At 43.9% G+C, this 19,131-nt stretch overlaps 2 protein-coding genes and 1 long non-coding RNA gene across 8 annotated transcripts in view; 1 reads left to right on the plus strand and 2 right to left on the minus strand.

Moving 5' to 3' along the window:
• Nucleotides 1-1,852, minus strand: part of gabbr1b (gamma-aminobutyric acid (GABA) B receptor, 1b) — a 122,533-nt gene extending 120,681 nt beyond the window's left edge. For 3 of the 6 annotated variants that reach the window (XM_037092427.1, XM_037092428.1, XM_037092426.1), the window contains exon 1: nt 1,550-1,851. The gene's annotated coding sequence lies outside the window, so the exon portion shown is untranslated. Of the gene's footprint in view, nt 1-1,549 lie in introns of all 6 variants that reach the window. The other 3 variants (XM_037092422.1, XM_037092423.1, XM_037092429.1) reach the window with 2 other exon arrangements.
• A 1,608-nt stretch (nt 1,853-3,460) lies between these two features.
• On the plus strand, nt 3,461-14,648 carry LOC119016540. The gene is made up of 4 exons (XR_005074187.1): nt 3,461-3,708; nt 4,316-5,260; nt 11,616-11,765; nt 14,223-14,648. It is a non-coding gene; the product is annotated as an uncharacterized LOC119016540 (long non-coding RNA).
• On the minus strand, nt 5,621-18,221 carry sh3bp5lb (SH3-binding domain protein 5-like, b). The gene is made up of 6 exons (XM_037092432.1): nt 17,380-18,221; nt 17,021-17,083; nt 15,282-15,410; nt 12,802-12,963; nt 10,281-10,454; nt 5,621-9,639 (listed from the first exon to the last, which is right to left on the minus strand). The coding sequence occupies exons 1-6, from the start codon at nt 17,617-17,619 to the stop codon at nt 9,034-9,036; spliced, it is 1,374 nt and encodes a 457-aa protein (XP_036948327.1). The 5' UTR covers nt 17,620-18,221; the 3' UTR covers nt 5,621-9,033.
• Nucleotides 18,222-19,131: the final 910 nt, after the last annotated feature.

The raw sequence follows: 19,131 nt of genomic DNA on the forward strand, positions 1-19,131 counted from the left end.
TCTCGCCGAGCATGTTTTTCTGCATTATGTTCCGTAAAAGCAAAACAAGAAGTTTTCATATCAGCCGACTACATAAACTAGAAGTGGGATTTCTCTGACTTCTGATTTTTCTTTCTATTTGGAAGTTTACTATTTCGGGCTAGTGGGGGAAAACAAAGATGAGCTACTTACCAAGTGGAGTGAACTCTGGAGCGAGTCTTTAATACACATGCTCCCGAACACACAGACCAATATTGAATTGGGTTATGGACAACCTGTTGTTGCAGTGCTGGTTTTTGGAGACATGAATTTCATTGCTACTTGCCATTTGCTTTATTTCTTGTATAGTTGATGGAGTCAATTTATATTAATTTCCTGTCATTTTCTAAGTCATATCATTCCTGTGTTTTTTTTCTTATCGCAATAATGAAGGTGGACGTAAAGGTTATAATAATAAAAAAGAAACATTGTTAGTTTTTTTATCCAATATGTTTTTCAGTATCGCATTGTTTTGTATGCACATTAAGCCATGTGCAGGCTGTGCCAGAGGTTTGGATTTGACCAATTTGGGATGTTGAGTGCAGAAAACTCCTAGCCCTAGCAGTTTCTGCCCCAGTAAAAACCTACTGCCCCCGCAGGTGGGGACCGTCTGACTGCCACAAACTATGGCAGCATGGACCCCTCCAATGGAAATGCAGGTACCCTACCGTATCAGAGAAACTGAACTGGGGAATATTATTGGGGGAAATCACAGATACTGATTCATCAGTATGTGTAACACTGCTGATTGATATCAGTAAAATGAAAAAAAATGTCCATCAATGCATTATTCATTACAGCAGTCTTCACAGTAAATCATTAGTTTACTCCAGAGGTCACACTTCAGCTGACTGGCTGCTCATCGCTGCCAAGACTGACCAAATGATACTTTGGCAGTCATTGCTTTACTTCATCGACATCATCTACACAAGCTGCTGGCATCGAGAGCTGGCGCCTGCAGACCTCCAGCCTGTGAGCACTGATGACAGAGGGAGATAGACGGACACACACTGCAACACCACAGCACCTACACCTCCGCCTACTATAGAGCTCTGAGGGTCTGAGGATGACACACACACACACACACACACACACACACACACACACACACATACACACAAACACAAACACCAAGGTAAAGGTTGGCCGCGGGTCCCGCGTGCGTGACAGCATGACGGAGCTGCCGTGATGGGAGCGCACGTGCAATCAAAGAACGATGCCCGTTAGCAGCAGGTGCACCACCGACAGGGCTACCTTGCTGGTTAAAGTTCGCTGTATGAAAAATAATTCAAAACCGCTTAATGAGTGAAAACATGGCAGCCTGACACTGCCCTGTGCTTCAGCAAACCCGTGTATTAATGGTGAGTTCAAAACATAACGGTCCGAGATCAACTGTGGCTTCAGAAACGCTCACTGGTGCAGGTGTCCTGATGTCACCAATGCACCTGTCACGTCGATACATTCACATTACGGCGTTAAAACCAAAGTTCAGCATGTTAAATAAATATCAACACATTACGGTCACACTCACCAGACGACAGCTGTGTTATCAGGTTCCTCGTCGGCTGCCGCTGACGGGCAGAGAATGAAGCTCTCCGGCGTCTGCAGCAGTGAGCTGAGTGGGAAACGGAGCGGTGAGCACCGCACACGCCTGTTCCGTGGCCCAAATGAAACCCTGCCAGCTCACCGACGGCAGTGGAGCTGCTCCTGGAGGCACAGCACCGCGCACTCTTAACACACACCTCACACTGGGGCCGTCTCACCGTGCGGCTCCCTCTCTACCTCCTCGCCACACTCTCTCACTTTGGTTACGTCACGAGGAGATGCAGCTCGAGATGCTGCATTCACCACCTGTAGGAAAAAAAATACACCTCAAACTGGACTTCACAGGCATTATTACCTAAAAGGGGTTAGAGCCAAAAACTACAATTTATCAAGCCTGTCGGATAGTTAAAGTCAAAACCTTTATGTGAAAGATTTACTGTAGTTTCGTTTTCAGGCAAGCTCATTTTCAATGGAGTGCTGGGGCACTCTACGCTAGCATCAAAATCGCTATTTTTAAAACACTAAGAATGCTCCACACAACATGAAATTTTGCTTGTAGCATCACCAGGGTCTCTACACATGAATACAAGCACTGCGAACATTGTTTGTGTACACAGAGTTTACTAAAAAGAAAGTTTGTGAACAATTGAAGATAGTAGCTGTATCTTCGGCGCGTCATCATTATGGCAGACAAAAAGTGTCGATCCCCGAGTGCGACCTAAGTAATGTTGGAGAGTAATGGTGGACCGCTCCTCAAGCCTCCCTGTTAGGTCGCACTCGGGGATCGACACTTTTTGTCTGCGGCACACCGAAGATAACAGCTACCATCGTGAGTTGTTCAGAAACCTTCTTTTTAGTCGTATTTATGCTTTTACACGAAGGTTTGACTCATATACATTCACAAATAAAGCTTTGGTTGCTTCTTGGTGAGAGTTTCACTTTAATGATACTAGACAGCCTGACAGTTTTGATGTAGGCTAACTGTCAACATAGCAATAATGTACACAAACAGCGTAAACACCTGAATAAAATGTTAAGACAAGGGAAAGGGTTATGTATTCACATTTAGCGGTGGTGGGTCATAACCAGGTTGTAGGCAGAGCTTCAGAATGTAAAAAGAAGACACAGGAGCAAGAGCCAAAAAACATGGCTGTTCATCAGCTGATCAAAAGTTTAAGACCATAAGCCCCCCAAAAAACTTAAAAAACAGAACTAAAAATGTCAGAGAAAGAACTGTAGCCCCAACTTTCTTGTTGATCACTTCAAAAATTCCTTTCGGCATGCTTGATGCGAGTGTTTCCAGGAGGCTGATGGGGACGTTGCTCCAAGTGGTGAAGATGGCTTCACGAAGGGCATCCACTGTCTGGAACTGACATCCGTTTTTTGTAACTTTCCTTTTCCATCCATACCCACACATTCTTAACACATTGCCTACTCTCCGTTTTCTGTCTCTGGCTTCTTCTTTTTGCATTTTGATGCCCTACTCACAACCTGGTTACAATCCACCACCACGAAATGCGAATGCTTAATTTTAAAGTAATTTTCCCCCTGGTCTTAAGATTTTGTTCAGGTGTGTACATCCATTCAGGCTTTATATAACATTGATTAGAAAGAAATGTCTGTACCAATCCAATTCGCTTACCAGAACATCGTGACTTAAGCAGGTAGGCATCACATTTACATTCATGGCATTTAGCAGAGTCCACAGTGACACTAGTTGCAGTGTGTTGTATGGTCTGAAACTGACATTGAAACTAGGCCCAAGCCAACCAAACAACACGGGGATGATTAGAGAGAGAATACAAGATGCGATCTTAAAGGCCCTGAGAGACTGGGAATGGTTGAACTTCTTCCTGAAGACTGAGCTGTACAGTGTACACAGGTGTGATGTGGAAACTTGGAGCTCCAAGCTCATATCACCACGGTAACTGACTGCTGCTCTTTGCCAACTGTCCTTGGCTGTAACTCATGGCCTATTTAGCCACGGAGCCAGCGGCCCTGGAGTTTCTCTGGATCGGGACGTCAGTCGTAGAGGGAGTCACCACGGCCAACGAGGCTCAGCTCAACTGGATTTGGCTGCCTGACATGAGAGTGCACACGGCTGGACACTGAACTGGGACTGGGCAGCCTCCAAGACCAACTGAGGTCAGTTTGACAACAGGGGTACAGTGCCGAGGTGATTTACAGCGGGCTCCGACCGAGACGATGCCTTTGGGGATGACAAGACACGGCAGGTGGAGCCAAGAGAAGTGTGCAGCAGGAGAGAGGCGACAAAAAAATCAGACACCAGCAGCAGATGAAAACAGCGCGTAGAGGTCGAATACTGTCACGTGCTGCTCAGTAAATTTAGGATTTATTTAGACCAAACAGGAGGTAATCGAGGAAAGACCATATCTCACAAATTGCTTTTTTAAAGCAAAAGGGGGGGGCATTAGAATATTCTGAAATTCACAGACATTTTTAAAGGCTGGCCTTTTCCCTTGAAGTGTTAGGTTGATATGATTGATTGTAATGAGAAAAAAAAATGCATTTAATTTTATTTTTAATAGTATTATATTTGAAACAAGTGCACAGTGGAAGTCTCTGACTGGCGGTCAAAGACTTGTGGACCGGTCTGTCCGTCTGTCTGTCTGTCTACAGTAAATACACACACACCTAAGTGGCCTCAGAAAGGAATTGTGACGGGACCTCAACTTAAGATTTAATTTTTTTTCCCCCCTTTCTTGTCAAATTACCAATTCCAACTAAGCAGGTTCTGTGGCAGTCAGACAAACTCGGATTGGAAGCATCACTGGATTCCAGGTACCATGTAACTGCCCGCGAGATCACGTGGATGGAGCTTTGGAAGTCAAAACCAGCTAAACTAAAGTTTCTCATCCAGGCAATGTACGATGTTATCCAAAGCCCACCCAACCTGCACTGCTGGGGTCAAGCAACACCCCTGCATGCTCTCTGTGCCACAGAAGAGGTTCATTGGAGCACATCTTAAGCTGCCACGCCGAAAGCCCAGGGAGAGGGGAGGTACAGGTGGTGAAGGCAGTAGCTGACACCATCTGCACTGGCATTCAGCTGAGCGAACACCATATTGCTACAACCTGGCATAGCTGTTATAAGTTTGGAAAACTTATGGCTGACTATGGCTCAGGGGTAGAGCAAGGGGTTTTTTTTTTTTTCCATCAGAAGGTCGCTGGTTAGATTCCCCTGGTCTGCATGTTGAAGTGTCCTTGGGCAACCCCAAACTGCTCCTGATGTGCTGGTCAGCACTTTGCATGGCAGCCACTACCATTAGTGTATGAATGTATGTATGTATTAAGTTGCTTTGGACAAAAGCCCTAGAATCTGAATGCAGATACAACTTTGCTATACATTTTTAAATGTCACACATTTCATTACGTCTTCCTCCATCTCATTGCCCTTCTTGATTTAACTAAACGTGACTCTTAGTTCTTTATCATGCCCGCCTCCAGCGTTTCTGCGTTCGGGTCCTCACACCAGCCACCCCCCAGTGACGAATTACCACCCTGCCCTTTCTACTCATCTGCAGCCGATCTCATCAACAAGACCTCCCAGTGGACGTCTGTCCCAATACATTACATCAGCTGACATCTTCGACCATGATGCTATGACACACACTCTCTATACTGTGAACTCCAGCACATCCCATGATGAAGAGGTTTGCACAAAACTGTACAGCTTTGTGAGTATAAAACGAAAACATACATATATTATTTCCTTATGGTAATTTTTGTGTTCTATGTTTATGGTCTTGACTGGTGCAATAATTAGCCATAATAGACACCAAGGCAGATTCCCTCCTGTAATAAAGGAGGCACTATTGCACTGATATTTTTGTACATTTTTTTAAACTTTGCCATAAATTGGCAAAACACGAGAGGCTTTTTGTGTCAGCGGTCAAAAACTGTACATGACACATTTCAACCTGTTGGAAAGCCTTTTATGTCATCTCCACTCAAATGTTGACATGTGATACTGGTCGGTTTACTGTGCCTGCTTCCACGGTCCTGTGTTTGTGACACAAATACAATGAGCCATTTAGTATCATTGTATAACTCCAAAAGTTTTTAATTTAGCACTTATTGTGAAACAAAAGAATGCAACAATGCAACTGAGGAATGGCCAATACACGGTTAAATCAATACATAGATAGCAGTAATTATTTCAGTCTTCATAATTTTAACAACCTGCAACAATGAATTTGCATAGAAAAATGAAATGTATAGAATAAATAAACAGTACCCTCTATTTGTTTGGGGCAGATGGTAATAATTTACAAAATGCTCCTTTAAGGATTAATTCACAATCCTTATGCTCGTGACCCGCTATAAAAACTAAATATCCCCTTACAACACCGCAAAACAAGTTAAACTGTCATTTTTTAATAATGAAGTTCAAGAAAATAACATTTGCATGTTGAGTAAGGTATCTGAAGTTCAGCAGGATTAAACATGTGTTGCATGTACATTCTTTTCTAAACAAACCGTTAACACACTGTTTTCTACAGCAATGTTGTAAACAGGGTTCAGAGTGAAGTCATTACATATGCTGTACCAAAGACATCAGGTGCAAACACGCAGCAGTTGTGCAAACCCACAATACTGTTTGGATCATAAGTTCAAGTCTTTTTCTGTTTCAGCTTTCACTGCCTCTTCATGTTGTAACTAATGTGAACGTGTGAAGTCAAATTAGAGAACACACACACACACACACACACACACACACACACACACAGTGAAAGCAACCCACCATTTGCGGGATGTTGGGTTAAAACAAATATGACGTTCCTATAATAAACTAACTTAATTTCAAAATTAAATTTCACTGGATTACACTGAGATATCATCTCCCAATTCATCAGACAGACATTTTTTCAGTCATGCTCAGTAGTCATGGACAATTCAAGAACTGCGGTGACATTACATTTGCACATATCTAATAGTTCAACAAATACACTGGTAACACTTTATAGTAACAATCACTATATATTATCGACAAACAAACACTTTTAAGGTTAAACAGTTCAACAAATGATTTAAAAACATATTAACTTATTAATTCATTAACTATAACGTGTTACCAATACACTTATCATTCACAACTAAATCTCATGTCTTTATGTTAAATACAGAGCCGGAGGAAGGACGAGGTTAGCCTAGCTTAGCACGCAGACTGGAAGCAGAAGGAAACAGCTAGCATGGCTCTGTCCAAATGCTAAATTCCCAAACATTTACAAAAATGTACAGTAACTCTTTCGGGCAACTCTGTACAAACAGACAAATGTCAGAACAACTTGTGGTTTTAGCAGGAATTACATGCTGGAACAATTACAGACATTCAAACTGATATCAGTCCTCTGGGGGAAGCACTGAACTCCTCAAACGTCCTGTATTTACATGTACCTCACGGACGAAAATGAATACGTGACCAGTGTCAAACATTGGCTTTCAGGTCGTACAGTTCGAGTCTGCTGCACCCTGAACATAAATAACATATTTCATAACTTAACACGAAGGTAAAAACAAATGATCACAGACAATTCGTTCTCTCCAGTCGGAGCAGATTATCAATTGCTTTCACTTAAACTCCCGTAAATAATTCTATATTTGGATAACGGAGCCTAATCAGGACTCGAAGGCACTTTAAAGAAATTAAAGTCAGTCATCAACAAATCAAACATTTGGCATTTTTTTTTCTCCGCGTAAGGGCATAACTTGGTGTATGGCTATCTGTAAAGTAGACCCGTGCTTTTAGTTTAGTAAACTGGAGGAAACTGATGTTTGAAAAAAAAATTTAAACATCTAAATGTACTACAAGGAACTTTTCACGGGTTTTAAAACAGTCTCATTTTAATATGAATGCCTCTGCATGACTTACATCCACAAATGAGATTATTAGACTTGTAGTTTGGTGGTACAGCACTAAAACAAAGTTGTCTTTGTTCAATTTTGTTCACAGAGGCCGTCTGATATACCGGCTCGGCATGTATAGCTCTATTTAGATCACGTGATCACACCTGAGCATGTTACATTTGCTGAACAAGGCAGTCGCTTATGAGAACCAATTAAATTCGCTTAAAATGGAAATACCAATCTGAAGGCATGGGGGGCACCTTTCATTATTCTCAGCTAGTGGTTCTCCTCACGCTGCTGTCAGTTACTGAAGGTCAGGCTGATGTATCTCAGTGCTGAACCGACATCTGACAGATATATTTCTGTTAAACTATGAAGTTGGATCCAGACAAAAGTCACAGATCCAGGAACTTTGTCTCACTCTCTTTAACATTGCTCGATATGGTGTTTTTCAACATCTTCGTTCTTTGGGGAAAATCGAAAAAATCTATGTACAGTAGGTGGCTGGTGTCCAGAAGTACAATATAATGCAAATCCTAGATCTGGTGAGTTTAAATTCTGTTTAAGCTGTTATGGCTGTTTTTTCAAATTCAGAGTGACGCTGGCCAATCCAGTTTGAAACTGGATTAGGAATTAAAGGTGACTGCTGGGCCTTGGTGCAGATATATACACTCTACTGAGTGCCATTCTTATTAGTTTTCTTAAACACAACCTTTTCAGTCCCATTCCCTGCAGCTTTGCATGTACTACCACTAACCCAGTACATACCGCTGTGTGCCTGTGTTGTCATAAAACCAGAGGTCCTGGTGTAACTGATTTTTAATCATCTTGTATTTAGCTTGGCTCTTACAGGGTTTATTACTTAGATCCTTTAGGTATGTAAATTGTATAAACTGTTTTTTTCTCTCTTCAAAACTAGATAAATCAAGACCAACAAAGATGCTTAATGTATATCTTAAGTACTACCTACGATTGAATTCTTCAGTGAATCCAGTGTTGTGACTGAAAGAGAGGATGGCCTAAGCTACAAAAGTAAAACCAAAGTTACAACAAACTAAAGAACCCCTTTCAACAAGAACCATAGTTATCCATCGTTAAAGCAAAAACACACATCAGTACCGAGGACATCTTTCTAAAGAGGTTTGCAGGGACAGGAAATTTAACACAAGCATGTTTGAGTCGTTTGTTAAATGCCCTTTGTACTTAACAGTGATTCGTTTTCCGGAGCCTCTTTGTTTCACGCACCTTGGTTGAAGTTTCAGGGTGTGGTACAACAGACTTGATCACATACTGCAAAGTACCGTACAGGAGTGACGGGTCATCAGCGATTGCTACAGGACCGCTCTCCCTTTATTGCTGCCGTGTAGAGATTCAATAAACCGTGGCTGTCTTACCTGCCAACCCTCCCTGCTGTTCCTAACTGCTCTGTCAGTGTGGCGCTGTGTCAATCAGTCAGCCTCTCCAAATCATATTCCTGCCAGCCCATCTACCACTTCTGTCAAGGTACTTTCCTTCTCCCCTCATATTTCCTCTCCGAGTCCCTCATCAACTGCTCGCCGTGATCCTCGCTCGTCATCACTCATCAGCTTCCTGCTGCTAACTATCATAGACTTACACTTCTGTGGTGCTGCTTGATGAACCCCTCCTGCTTCTCTTTACTATCTCCTCCCTCCTCCTGCTGTGGCTCCTCAGTCATCACCCTGCAGACTGACTTCTCATCGGGCTTCCTGTCACAGTCCCACCCCTCGCCCACCATGCCCACCACGCTCCCAGCGTCGCTCAGGTCGCCCAGGTGCTCCACCGAGTCACACTTCTCCAGGTCGGAGGCGATGGTCTGTAGGCTGATGACGGACATGCGGTCCGAGCCGGCCTGCTCGGCGTCCAGCCGCTCCCTCTGGCCCCAGCCGCTCTCTCTGTGCCTCTCCACCCACAGCCGGGTTTTCTCGCCATCTGCCCAGTCGCTCTCGATCCCGCCGACGGCCGCGCAGCTACTGACGTGAATCCCAGTCGCGGCTCTGACCTCGGCCTCGGCGCCCACAGGGGAGCTTCGCCCCCCGCAGACCGCAGGATGCCGGCTGCGGGCCCTGATCCGGCCCCTCTGTGCATGGATCTGCTCGCTAATCTGTTCCAGGTTCCGCAGGGCCACGGAGTAACAGGTTTTTACTTTCGCCACCTGCTCCTCCAGCTGCACCACTTTAGCCTTGTGTTCCTGTAGAAGAGGGAACAGCAACACAACACTTGATAGAGTAGCTTTTGAAGCATTTGTACTTGTAAATATATTGAGCTCTATCCATTGATATTCACACATATATGGATTGAATAACTCCACAATGTGAAAAAAAAACATCATCAGGTGCAGTTTGGTGTGAGAAAACCACCGTTAATAAATACCAGCTGTTTCAGCTGAATGCATCAATCAGGGTGCTAATGTATGAAGCCTAAACAGCTTGTATAGATCAGAACGCAGATCAACACCACATCTACTGTACATCAGCATTTAACGTTCTCCACTGTGAGCGTCTCCCTTTCAGCCGACTCAATTTAGATTAAATCTTTCGATTTCTCGGTCACTGTACGTTGAACGCTTTGACGAGCAGTTTGTAACATCTAAATGCAAGCTAAATCATACATTACAACGCACATTTTCAGACTGTGCGGCAATGCTATGGCTGACAGTAGCTGTAGGCAAAATGCATCAGTGGAGAATCGTGTGGAATGTCACGCAGAGCCTGTGTCCCTGCTCACTCTTGGACAGCGAGGTCAAATGATTAGCTTGTGGCTTGCCGTACGACCGCATGGTGTGCATTTGCTATATTGCTAAGGAGAAAGGAAAACACAGCGGGTACACACCTCCAGGATGTGATTGAACTGAGCCTTGAGTTCAAAGTAAGGTTTGGATTTGAGGATGACTTTCTTCAGGGCTTTCTGGAGGGTCTGGACTCGTGCCTCGGCATCTTGGCAGAGCTGCGTGACTCGCTGGTGCTCCCGCTCGCTGCGGAGGCGCTCCTCTTCTGCTTCGTTTACCTAACCAGCACAGGAAACACGCTGCATGGTCTCATAAATCACACGTTACTTTCTGCCTCAACGCCACCGCGGTTCTGGTATTTGAGTGGAGACATGCAACGGGGCTCTATCGCTGCATACATTTTGACTTTGTCATCGTAGGAAAGGCACAGGTGTTTCTTATAACTTCCGAGATTCTGTGTGTCCCAGTAAGCCACGACAGTCTCAAGGATGACAACACGCTGTATTCCATCTAGCCAATTGGTACAAAATAAATTATACATTAAGTGTTTCCATGTCTATGTTGCTTCACCAAGATTCGTGTTATTTCTAGGAATAGCATTAAAAACAGCTGACAGTGTGGAATATTAAACAATCATTAGATACTGTGACACTGATTTTTAAAAAGATACTTTGCTGTTCCTCCATTGGACTGGGTTGGCAATGAATCTCAGAGACATGCGCAGGCCTTCCTGGGTTTGGTTGAAAGAACTATATGTTTTAGGATGGTCTTTCGTGCTTTTTCGATTGTAGGAAGTCCTCTTTACAAACGCATTTTGTCTGATATAAAGGGTTTGCAAATAAAAGTAATGTGTCGCATGTGGAGGACAAAATGCTTTACAGTGGTTTCGACCAGACCGACAATAGAAAGGGCAGCGAAAGACAAGGATAACCCTGAGCAACAGCCAAATGAGATTATAAGAAATCATTGGTAAGAGGAATTGGAAGCTTATTATCAGTATCTGTGCAGACTAGACAAGTTCCTGTTTCAGTGTCTGGAGCCCAATAATGTGGTAAAATCATGATCTAGGCTCACTACGCTTTTCTTGACTGGAAAACAAATTCATAATCAAACAACATTTGGGGAAAACATATATCATGACACTGTTATCTCCTGGCATGGAGCACTGCAAATCAACTAAATGAGAATTTTAGATAGTTCTTTATTGCTTTTGGGATTAGAATTATCTCTAATGTAAATAATACATTTGGTGTCTGAATTATATTGCTTTTAAAATATGTAATATAACCATCAATAAAAGATAAACAGCAAAAACATCCAAACCTGTGAATGCTGTCTAATGTCAAAGCCTCAACACATAAAGCCAAATGTATCTACATGGATATTTCAAACTAACATTTTTGGGGGGGAAATGTCTGTATGCGTTGTCCATAACATAGCACTGAAGAGGAGGAGGAAGAGATAAGAGGAAGAAGAGATGGAGGAAGAAGAAGATGAGAGAAGATGAGAGAAGGAGAGGAAGACGACGAGACAGGAGGACAAATAGCAAGAGGAGAACTGAGCAAGAGGATAAGAATGGAGACAAAGAGGTGATGAGTGTGTCTGTGTGTGCGCGTGTGTTTCAATAATGTACGTTCTGTATTTACATACGCTAGACACAGGGAATTGCAGTGAACCAGGTCCCCACTGTTAAAAATGTACAAGTCACTTACTGCTCAGCGACAAAAACCATCTTGCAACCATGCAAACATACACTGGCTGCATGTGATTGGATGAATGGCACTCGTGGTCCCTTCTCTGGTTTCTCTGTTTTTGAAGACAATACGCCCCGCAGTTGCCGAGTGAAATTGTCTTAATCTTAACTCAACCATGTTTAGTTCTGATAGTTCCTTAGTTTCCAGAGGCGTCTCAGTGCACCAGACGCCCCTGATTTGGATAGAGTAGCCAGAATTCAACTTTAATCATAGAGCAGGAAATTAGATAGCTGCCTCTCAAAACACAACCTGCCACGAAACACAAACACAGTGAATGGGACTTGAATGGGGCTTTTTGGTGGTTTTTGGTTGACCATCCTGACCAGTATCCTCTCAGCAGCAGGTGATAGTGTGAGAGTGATTGTGTTTTCTTCCTGATTGTGGCAGTGACACAACTGTGCCAGGCACTTTATACTGACAGCTGTTTGCACAGTTGATCTTAGGACATGTAACTGCTTTGAAATGGCTCCAAGCGACTTTCCTGACTTGTTACAATCAATAATGTGCTCTTTCAGATCAATGCTGAGCTCCTTAGACTTTCCCATTGTAGTGTTTGTGGCTGAGTCTGATGGGTGTTTCAAACAAGCCCTATTAATGTGGGCCCTGAAAACCAGCTGTTATCAATCAGAAGAAGGGATTTTATTCAGGAAAAACTAGGTCCATCCATACTGTCCTAATACTACATAATTACTGCTGGGGGCTTTTATTTTGAAAGATAAACCTCAACCTAAGCCTTCTGTTCAGAAGTTCAGAAACAGTTACTCTATGTGATTTTATTTTGAAAAAAAAATGCAATTAATGGGTCAAGTAGTTGAAAGATACCTGCAGAATACACAAAACACAAGTGTGAGGGAGAAGCCTGGCTGTGTACCTTGGCAGTAGCATGGTTGAGCATTTCCTGCCAGGTTGGGTCCATGGTGTTCCTGTCTGCCAAGAGGCCCTGCTCTGCCACATATACCATCTCTCTGGCAGCAGTGTGCATGGACACGGCCCTCTCATATCTCAGAGCTGCCTTCTGGGTCTCCTGTTGGGCCTGGGGGAACAGACAGCGGTAGTTGAAAAAAAAAAAAAACGCTCCAAAAACATAATCACATCATTTACCGCGACAATAAATCAATCATTAAAGGCTGCGAGCAGAGCGGAGCCGGTCCCTTTAGCAGAAGGCTGCCATCCGGAACTTCAATCCAAATTGTCGATTCGATGACTGTAAGAATATATTCAAGACAGAAAATAATGCATTACAAAATAGGATAATTCGGGTTAACGAGTCTTGATGCAGGCTAAAGCACCTTAACGGTATCCTTTCTAAAACGTATCCTAATATTGATTGCATGTATGACCGATGCTGCGATTGGTTTCTGCCTGTCATTTTGTCAACATCCTAAATAATTCGGTTTTTTTGGAGCTCTGTTCTTCTGTCATACATTTGAGAACAGCTGAAACAACCGGATCTTTTGATTGTAATTTGTTATTTCGGACGAGAATAGCCACATCATTAGAGTCAGATAAACGTCTACAGCCTTGTTTCCACCAAGCAGTCAGCTTCAGTTCACAAACTCGGGGGTTAACGCTGCTCCGGGAACAAGGTGAGCAATCCCCAAGCTGAAGTGCAGCTCCTCAAATCATCAGGTGTGATGATGTCGAGCGCCCGACTTTACAGCAGAAATTATATTTATATAAGTCACTCATTTAAATGATATTAAGGCTTAACGTCTTGCATAATTAGGGGCGCGACTTCTTCGGGTTGCAGGTTCCCAGAAGCTGTCTGCTCAGCTTCACCTCACCGAACTTGATCTCTTCTCCGTGTGTTTGTGCTGTTGATGCCTTTTTTTTGAGACTTTGGAGATTAATGAGCAGCTCTGTTAGCATTAACCGGCAGACAACTGCTGGAGGAGCCAGCCAGAGGCCGGAGCTTCTCGAGGAAAACAGAGTTTGTTTATTCAATTTCTGGGATTAAAAACTGGATTTATCTTCACTCTCGTTGCCATAAGAAGCCACAGAGGTGCTGAAATTCACTGTAATGTAGTATAAACCCCCCCCCGTTTTTTTCCCCCAGTCACTATCACAAAGTTCCGGATAAACACCTGGAATAACTGTGGAAACTCCACAGTGCAAAAGAAAAAGAACCCCGCTGATGGAGGAGGCGAAACGGCAAAGAGGGAAAGCAGCAGAAACTTATACATAACTGGAGTGAATTGATGGGCAATGGATAGAGAAAGACTGTTTTCTACCTTATTTTAAAAAAGTTGCATAATCACAAAGTTACTGTTTTTACTTATATGTCTGTTTTAGATCTCCTTTCAGAACTAAAATGTCAGCGTTGCTGGTTTTCATCGCGATCGGAGAACAAAGTCACTCAGGACAGGCACGTCACAGAGCTCCGCGAAAGCCTGGAGGAAGGTGCAACTGTATCGGGAGAAAGCTGTCCAAGTCAAGGTTACTCCGATCACCTGAGAAGTTCTGGCTGTCATCTCTACGTGACACAGCAGCAGGAAGGCGCGATGGAATGGAGAAGGTGAACAAACAAAAATGCAAGGTCGCTGCTGGGTGATTAATGACTGCAACACAGTTTCTGATACAGTCTTTATATGAAACGCGCTGCGGTAGAGGTAATAAAGACGGCTGTTAACATCTGCACATGTTCACCATTGACGTGATACTGATGGCATTTTTCTCATTTTCCAATTTGCAGTTGCATAACTACAAATGACAAGTGTTTAAAAGTTCAGATGACTTGTGTATTATTTACTATATTGCTATTAAATAGACCTTTTTTTTGCCATGCAGTTTCCATTTGTGCCATTACAGTTCAAACGAGAGGGGCACTTAGTCGAGCTCATACCTCTACTAAGGCCCAATCAAACCTAATCCAATATCAAATCAAGGATATTTAGATCCCCTAGATGCAGATTTTTTTTATTTGGATCTGCATCATATTGCACTCACTCATAGATAACAGCCATCTAAATATGCCTGATTCTTTTCATCGGGATCCGTGCAGTATTTCCTGTGCAGTGGGCGATGCAGCGAGTGAACTCGGAGAGAGTTATGGTCTTCTTGAGGTTTGCAGAAAGACATTGATCCAGGTATGAAAATTCTGCACCACGCACCAACACAGACGCTTGCTGAGAGTCACTTTAAATAGCTATAACACCATAGATAACTGACATGGAAACGCATAAACAGATACACTTTATCAACCTGAAGACAAAGTGGGAGACTGCCGAGCTACAAACTTGCATACGCTGAATTTTGATCAGTTGGACCTATTAACCGCCAACTGAGAGTACTTCTCTCACAAACTTATTCACAAACGCACATTAGAGAGTCATGTGCGTAGACTACACATACCTCCTTGGCCAGTCTGCGGGCTTCATAGTAGGGCCTTGCTTTCTCGATGCAGGCACCGAGCTGGGAGCCCTGAGCGTTGAGTTTCCTGGCGGAGTCGGTCAGAATCCTCCTGTAGCTGGACCTGGCATCCTGAAGGAAGCACACCCATGAGAAAACGCTCTAAAATCACATTCTGTGAGGTGTTACTGTGGATCCCACAATAGCCATCATTGGCTGCTGGATCGCACGTCAACATCGGTGACATATTGTACCAGTCAACTAGTTTCTCTGTGAGTATTTTTGTATTCAAGGGTCTATGTGGAAAAGAGAAAAAAAGTGTTGTCTCCACTTACTCAAAGATGTAGCTACAACTGCTGGTAGATTCGAAAGAGAGGAGTGTGTTTGAACATCGGGTTTATCTGAACTGATTACCCGTATGTGGGTAACCCTTTAGGAAGGTCATTCTAAAACCTCTATTCTAGCTTAACTGATCCATTCTTTTACCACTTCTGATTTGTTTTGTAGAAACACCCAACTGCACCCAAGAGGGTATCACCCATCTTCTGCTGGTGATTTTAGGTTTTCCTGAAGTATTTGGAGATAATCCTCCTTCTTAATTCTTCCATTTACTCTCTTTAGAGCCCAAATCCACTGGAAGCAAAGCAGCCCAACAGCATAATACTAGCAGCTCCATGCTGGACAGTAGGTCTGGTGTTCTCGGGGTTAAAGGCCTCACCTTCCCTCCTCCAAACATATCGCTGCTCATTGGGGTCAAACAGCTCAGTTTGTTTCATGTGACCACAGTTTTCCTCCAGAAGGTTTTTTCTTTGTCCACGTGATCAGCAGCAAACTTCAGTCCAGCTTTAAGGTGCCCCGTCTGGATCAAGAGCTTCTTTCTAACACGGTAGCCTCTCAGCTGACTGTGGACACTGACTCCTGTCTTCCAGCAGCTTCTGATTCATTACAGACCTGCTTTTTGGTGGTTTTTGATTGACGTTTGATCATCCTGACCAGTTTTCTCTCAGCAGCAGGTGATAGTTTGAGGCCATGCTACAAAGCACTTCTGATTCACAAGTGATTCATTTTCAGAGTTCTGCTGTAACTGCTGGGGGTTATCGGCAACCAAACTACTCAGTTAGGTAGGGGAAAAGATGGCACAATGTATTTGGGTTATAATTAGTGCTGTCACAAAACAACCATGTGTAAAACGAAGTTGTCCTGTCTGCCAATCTGGCGATCGCGACGCTCAAAGAATGTCTCCACCGTTTTATGGACGCTTCTTTCACCATGTAAGCTTATGGTAAAAATGGATTTTTGGGGGCCGCAGTGCATCATGTGGTGATGCAATTACATGTTTGGCCACTCCGAAAACCGACGGACAAAGCCCGCTGCTCTTCCTAAAGGATTGGGACTGAACCCGAGAGGAGCGGCGGCAGGCCCACAGGGAGCAGGGATGCATGTGACAGATGACTGGGCCGGTGTGTAAACAGTACAAACCACACATAAAAACAACACAAACACAACTGGAGCTTAGCATAACACGGCTCCAAAATTTAACTCAAGCTTCTAACTAGCCAGCGCAACCAACCAAGGCGACCAATCAGGGGCAAAGTAAGGCAGGTCTTTCAAGAAAAGCAGTGGGGTCCATCATAAAGCACAGTTATGGCATCATAATAAAACTGTAATGTATAATATATATTGCAATAATGTAATAATAATGTGCACACGTGTTCTGACTAGGACAAAAACAACTCCCTCACATCCAGCTGCAGCTCCAGCTTGTTGATATCATCACTGGCCTGGTTGAGATGCTCCAGCTCCTCCTGGAATCAAAAAGGGGAAAACGTGTTTTTTTTTACCAGCAGAATATGAATACAAGTGCTGTGGGAAATGCAAGAAACAAAGCAATTCTAAAGTGTTAAGCGGGGAGGGGGGTACATTTGTTGGGCTACCCAGAGAGCTGTCCACTCCCCAGTACCAGTCTGTGGAAGGAGCGGACTGGAGGAGCCCGCAGCCCCGTATGCTTCAGTAGATTTGTGGATCGTTTGTGTCAGGGCATTTCACACTGGCTGCGTGTCTTTACCGCATCATTAGTGATGGTGATAATGAGCTAACGTGCCTGGATTCTTGGGTCCAGTTCCTCCTGGTGTTTGGCGGCATCTTCCTCCTCTCCAGCTTCGATCTGGCTCTCAGCCTCTCGCCGCGTTTTCGCCTCCCCCGCCGCGCCTTCGTCCACTCCTCTCGGCTTCAGCATCCCGGCTCGTGCTCCCGCCTCTCCTCCCGGGGTCTCCTCCCGCGCGCCGCTCGGTTTAGGGCACCCCGCGTCGGTCGGAGTTTCACGGGAGGTCCCCGGCTCCATGTGCGGCCTGTGGGGCGGCTGACGGTTTGGGTCGCTCCTCCCGGACAATTCGGCGTCAGCGCCGAGGCTCCCGGAGAACCGCTGCTGAGCGACACCTGCTTCCAGCGTGAGGAGGTCAGGCTGGCCATGCAGCCCGGCTCAGCTCGGCTCGGCTCAGCTTAGCTCGGCTCGGCTCAGCTTAGCTCGGCTCAGGCAGGGCTGTGAGGCTCACTGCAGCCGCGACCTACGTCGAGGCTGAGGCTGTCTCTCACGCTGCACATGACTCCACTGACACTCCCTCGTTTTGTCTTCGGCTTCTTACACAATTAGTGATTTATTTTGACCTTTCCTAGTATGTTTGTGTACTTTTACTATTCAAAAAATAAGCGTAGTTTGTGGCCTGGGCTACATAAAACAGTCCATGTTTTTGCATGAATGGATGAGGAGAGGACTGACATACACGAGGAAGAAGAGTCAAGATAAGGAGGAAGACTTAGAAGATAGACTTTGCAATAAACATTAAAGGGGCACTGTGTGGTTTTGTCGAAGAATTTTAATATTAATGAGGTAATACTATAACATTTTTTTGTCCCAACAGTGAATAAACAAGCTGTTCTCAGAGGAAAACAAGGTCCCAGAATGCTGTTTGAAGCTAGAGAGGTGGCAGGGTCCGCCACACGTAAACAAAGTTAAACAGTGTAAATTGTGTTGTCCTTTAATTCCTTGTCTGGGCACTCATTGAAATAATTGTCATTGCAGGACAGTACAAGACTTTTTTTTCTTTTTTTCTTTTTTTTTTTACTTTTGTGACAAATTTAAAAAATATTGAGTTTTAATGTTGATAACACTTTAACATAAATAACAAATATAACATGTATCATAGTCCAGTCCGCTCAGTTATGGCACATAGCAATGCCATTTTGGATGTCCGTGGAAGTTACCCTTTAGTTTGTTGCACAGAAAAGAATCAGCCAATGAAGATCTTTCTCTGTTCATTAACGTTTCTCCAACAAAACGGAGTGCTCCTTTAAAGCCTGTGGATCTTTGTTCAAATACATCTTTTGATCAAGCCCCGCACACACCCATGGCACGTCCTTCAGAGTGCCCAAGCTGTCTCTCCCAGTGAAGAACAGGTGAAAGACAGAAAAAAACTGCCAGGATAGTTTTTCTATCTTTTTGGAGGAACCTTTTTCTCCTTTTTGAAAACTGCGAAAAAAGTTTAGGTATATTCTCATTTTCCAGTGTTCCAAGTGTTTTTGTAATACTTATTTCAGCCACAAGAGGTCTAGAATTGGACTAAAGACATTCATCTGTTCTTCCAGGTCAGGTTTTATTTCCTTCATGCATTGAAAACAGAAGAACCATATATTGTGTTCAAGCAAGTTATGCATCATCGCCGCCATGTCTCTCTCGAGTCAGAATGTATCATAATAGGCGCTAATCTGCTGTTAGTGTGATGGATGGAATAATGTGTATCATCAGACCGTCAGATCAAGCAGTGAAGTGGTGGCCCCACATTCAGACAGCAGTACT

Source organism: Acanthopagrus latus, chromosome 3 (assembly GCF_904848185.1).
Source record: "Acanthopagrus latus isolate v.2019 chromosome 3, fAcaLat1.1, whole genome shotgun sequence".
Taxonomy (NCBI): domain Eukaryota; kingdom Metazoa; phylum Chordata; class Actinopteri; order Spariformes; family Sparidae; genus Acanthopagrus; species Acanthopagrus latus.

What these genes read in the sequence shown, in the direction of transcription:
- sh3bp5lb (XM_037092432.1), bottom strand. Translation starts at nt 17,619, where the DNA reads ATGGAGCCGGGGACCTCCCGTGAAACTCCGACCGACGCGGGGTGCCCT. An exon ending in AACTGGACCCAAGAATCCAG is followed by an intron (nt 17,084 to 17,379) that starts GCACGTTAGCTC and finishes TTTTGATTCCAG; the next exon opens with GAGGAGCTGGAGCATCTCAA. An exon ending in TCAACCATGCTACTGCCAAG is followed by an intron (nt 10,455 to 12,801) that starts GTACACAGCCAG and finishes TGTGCTGGTTAG; the next exon opens with GTAAACGAAGCAGAAGAGGA.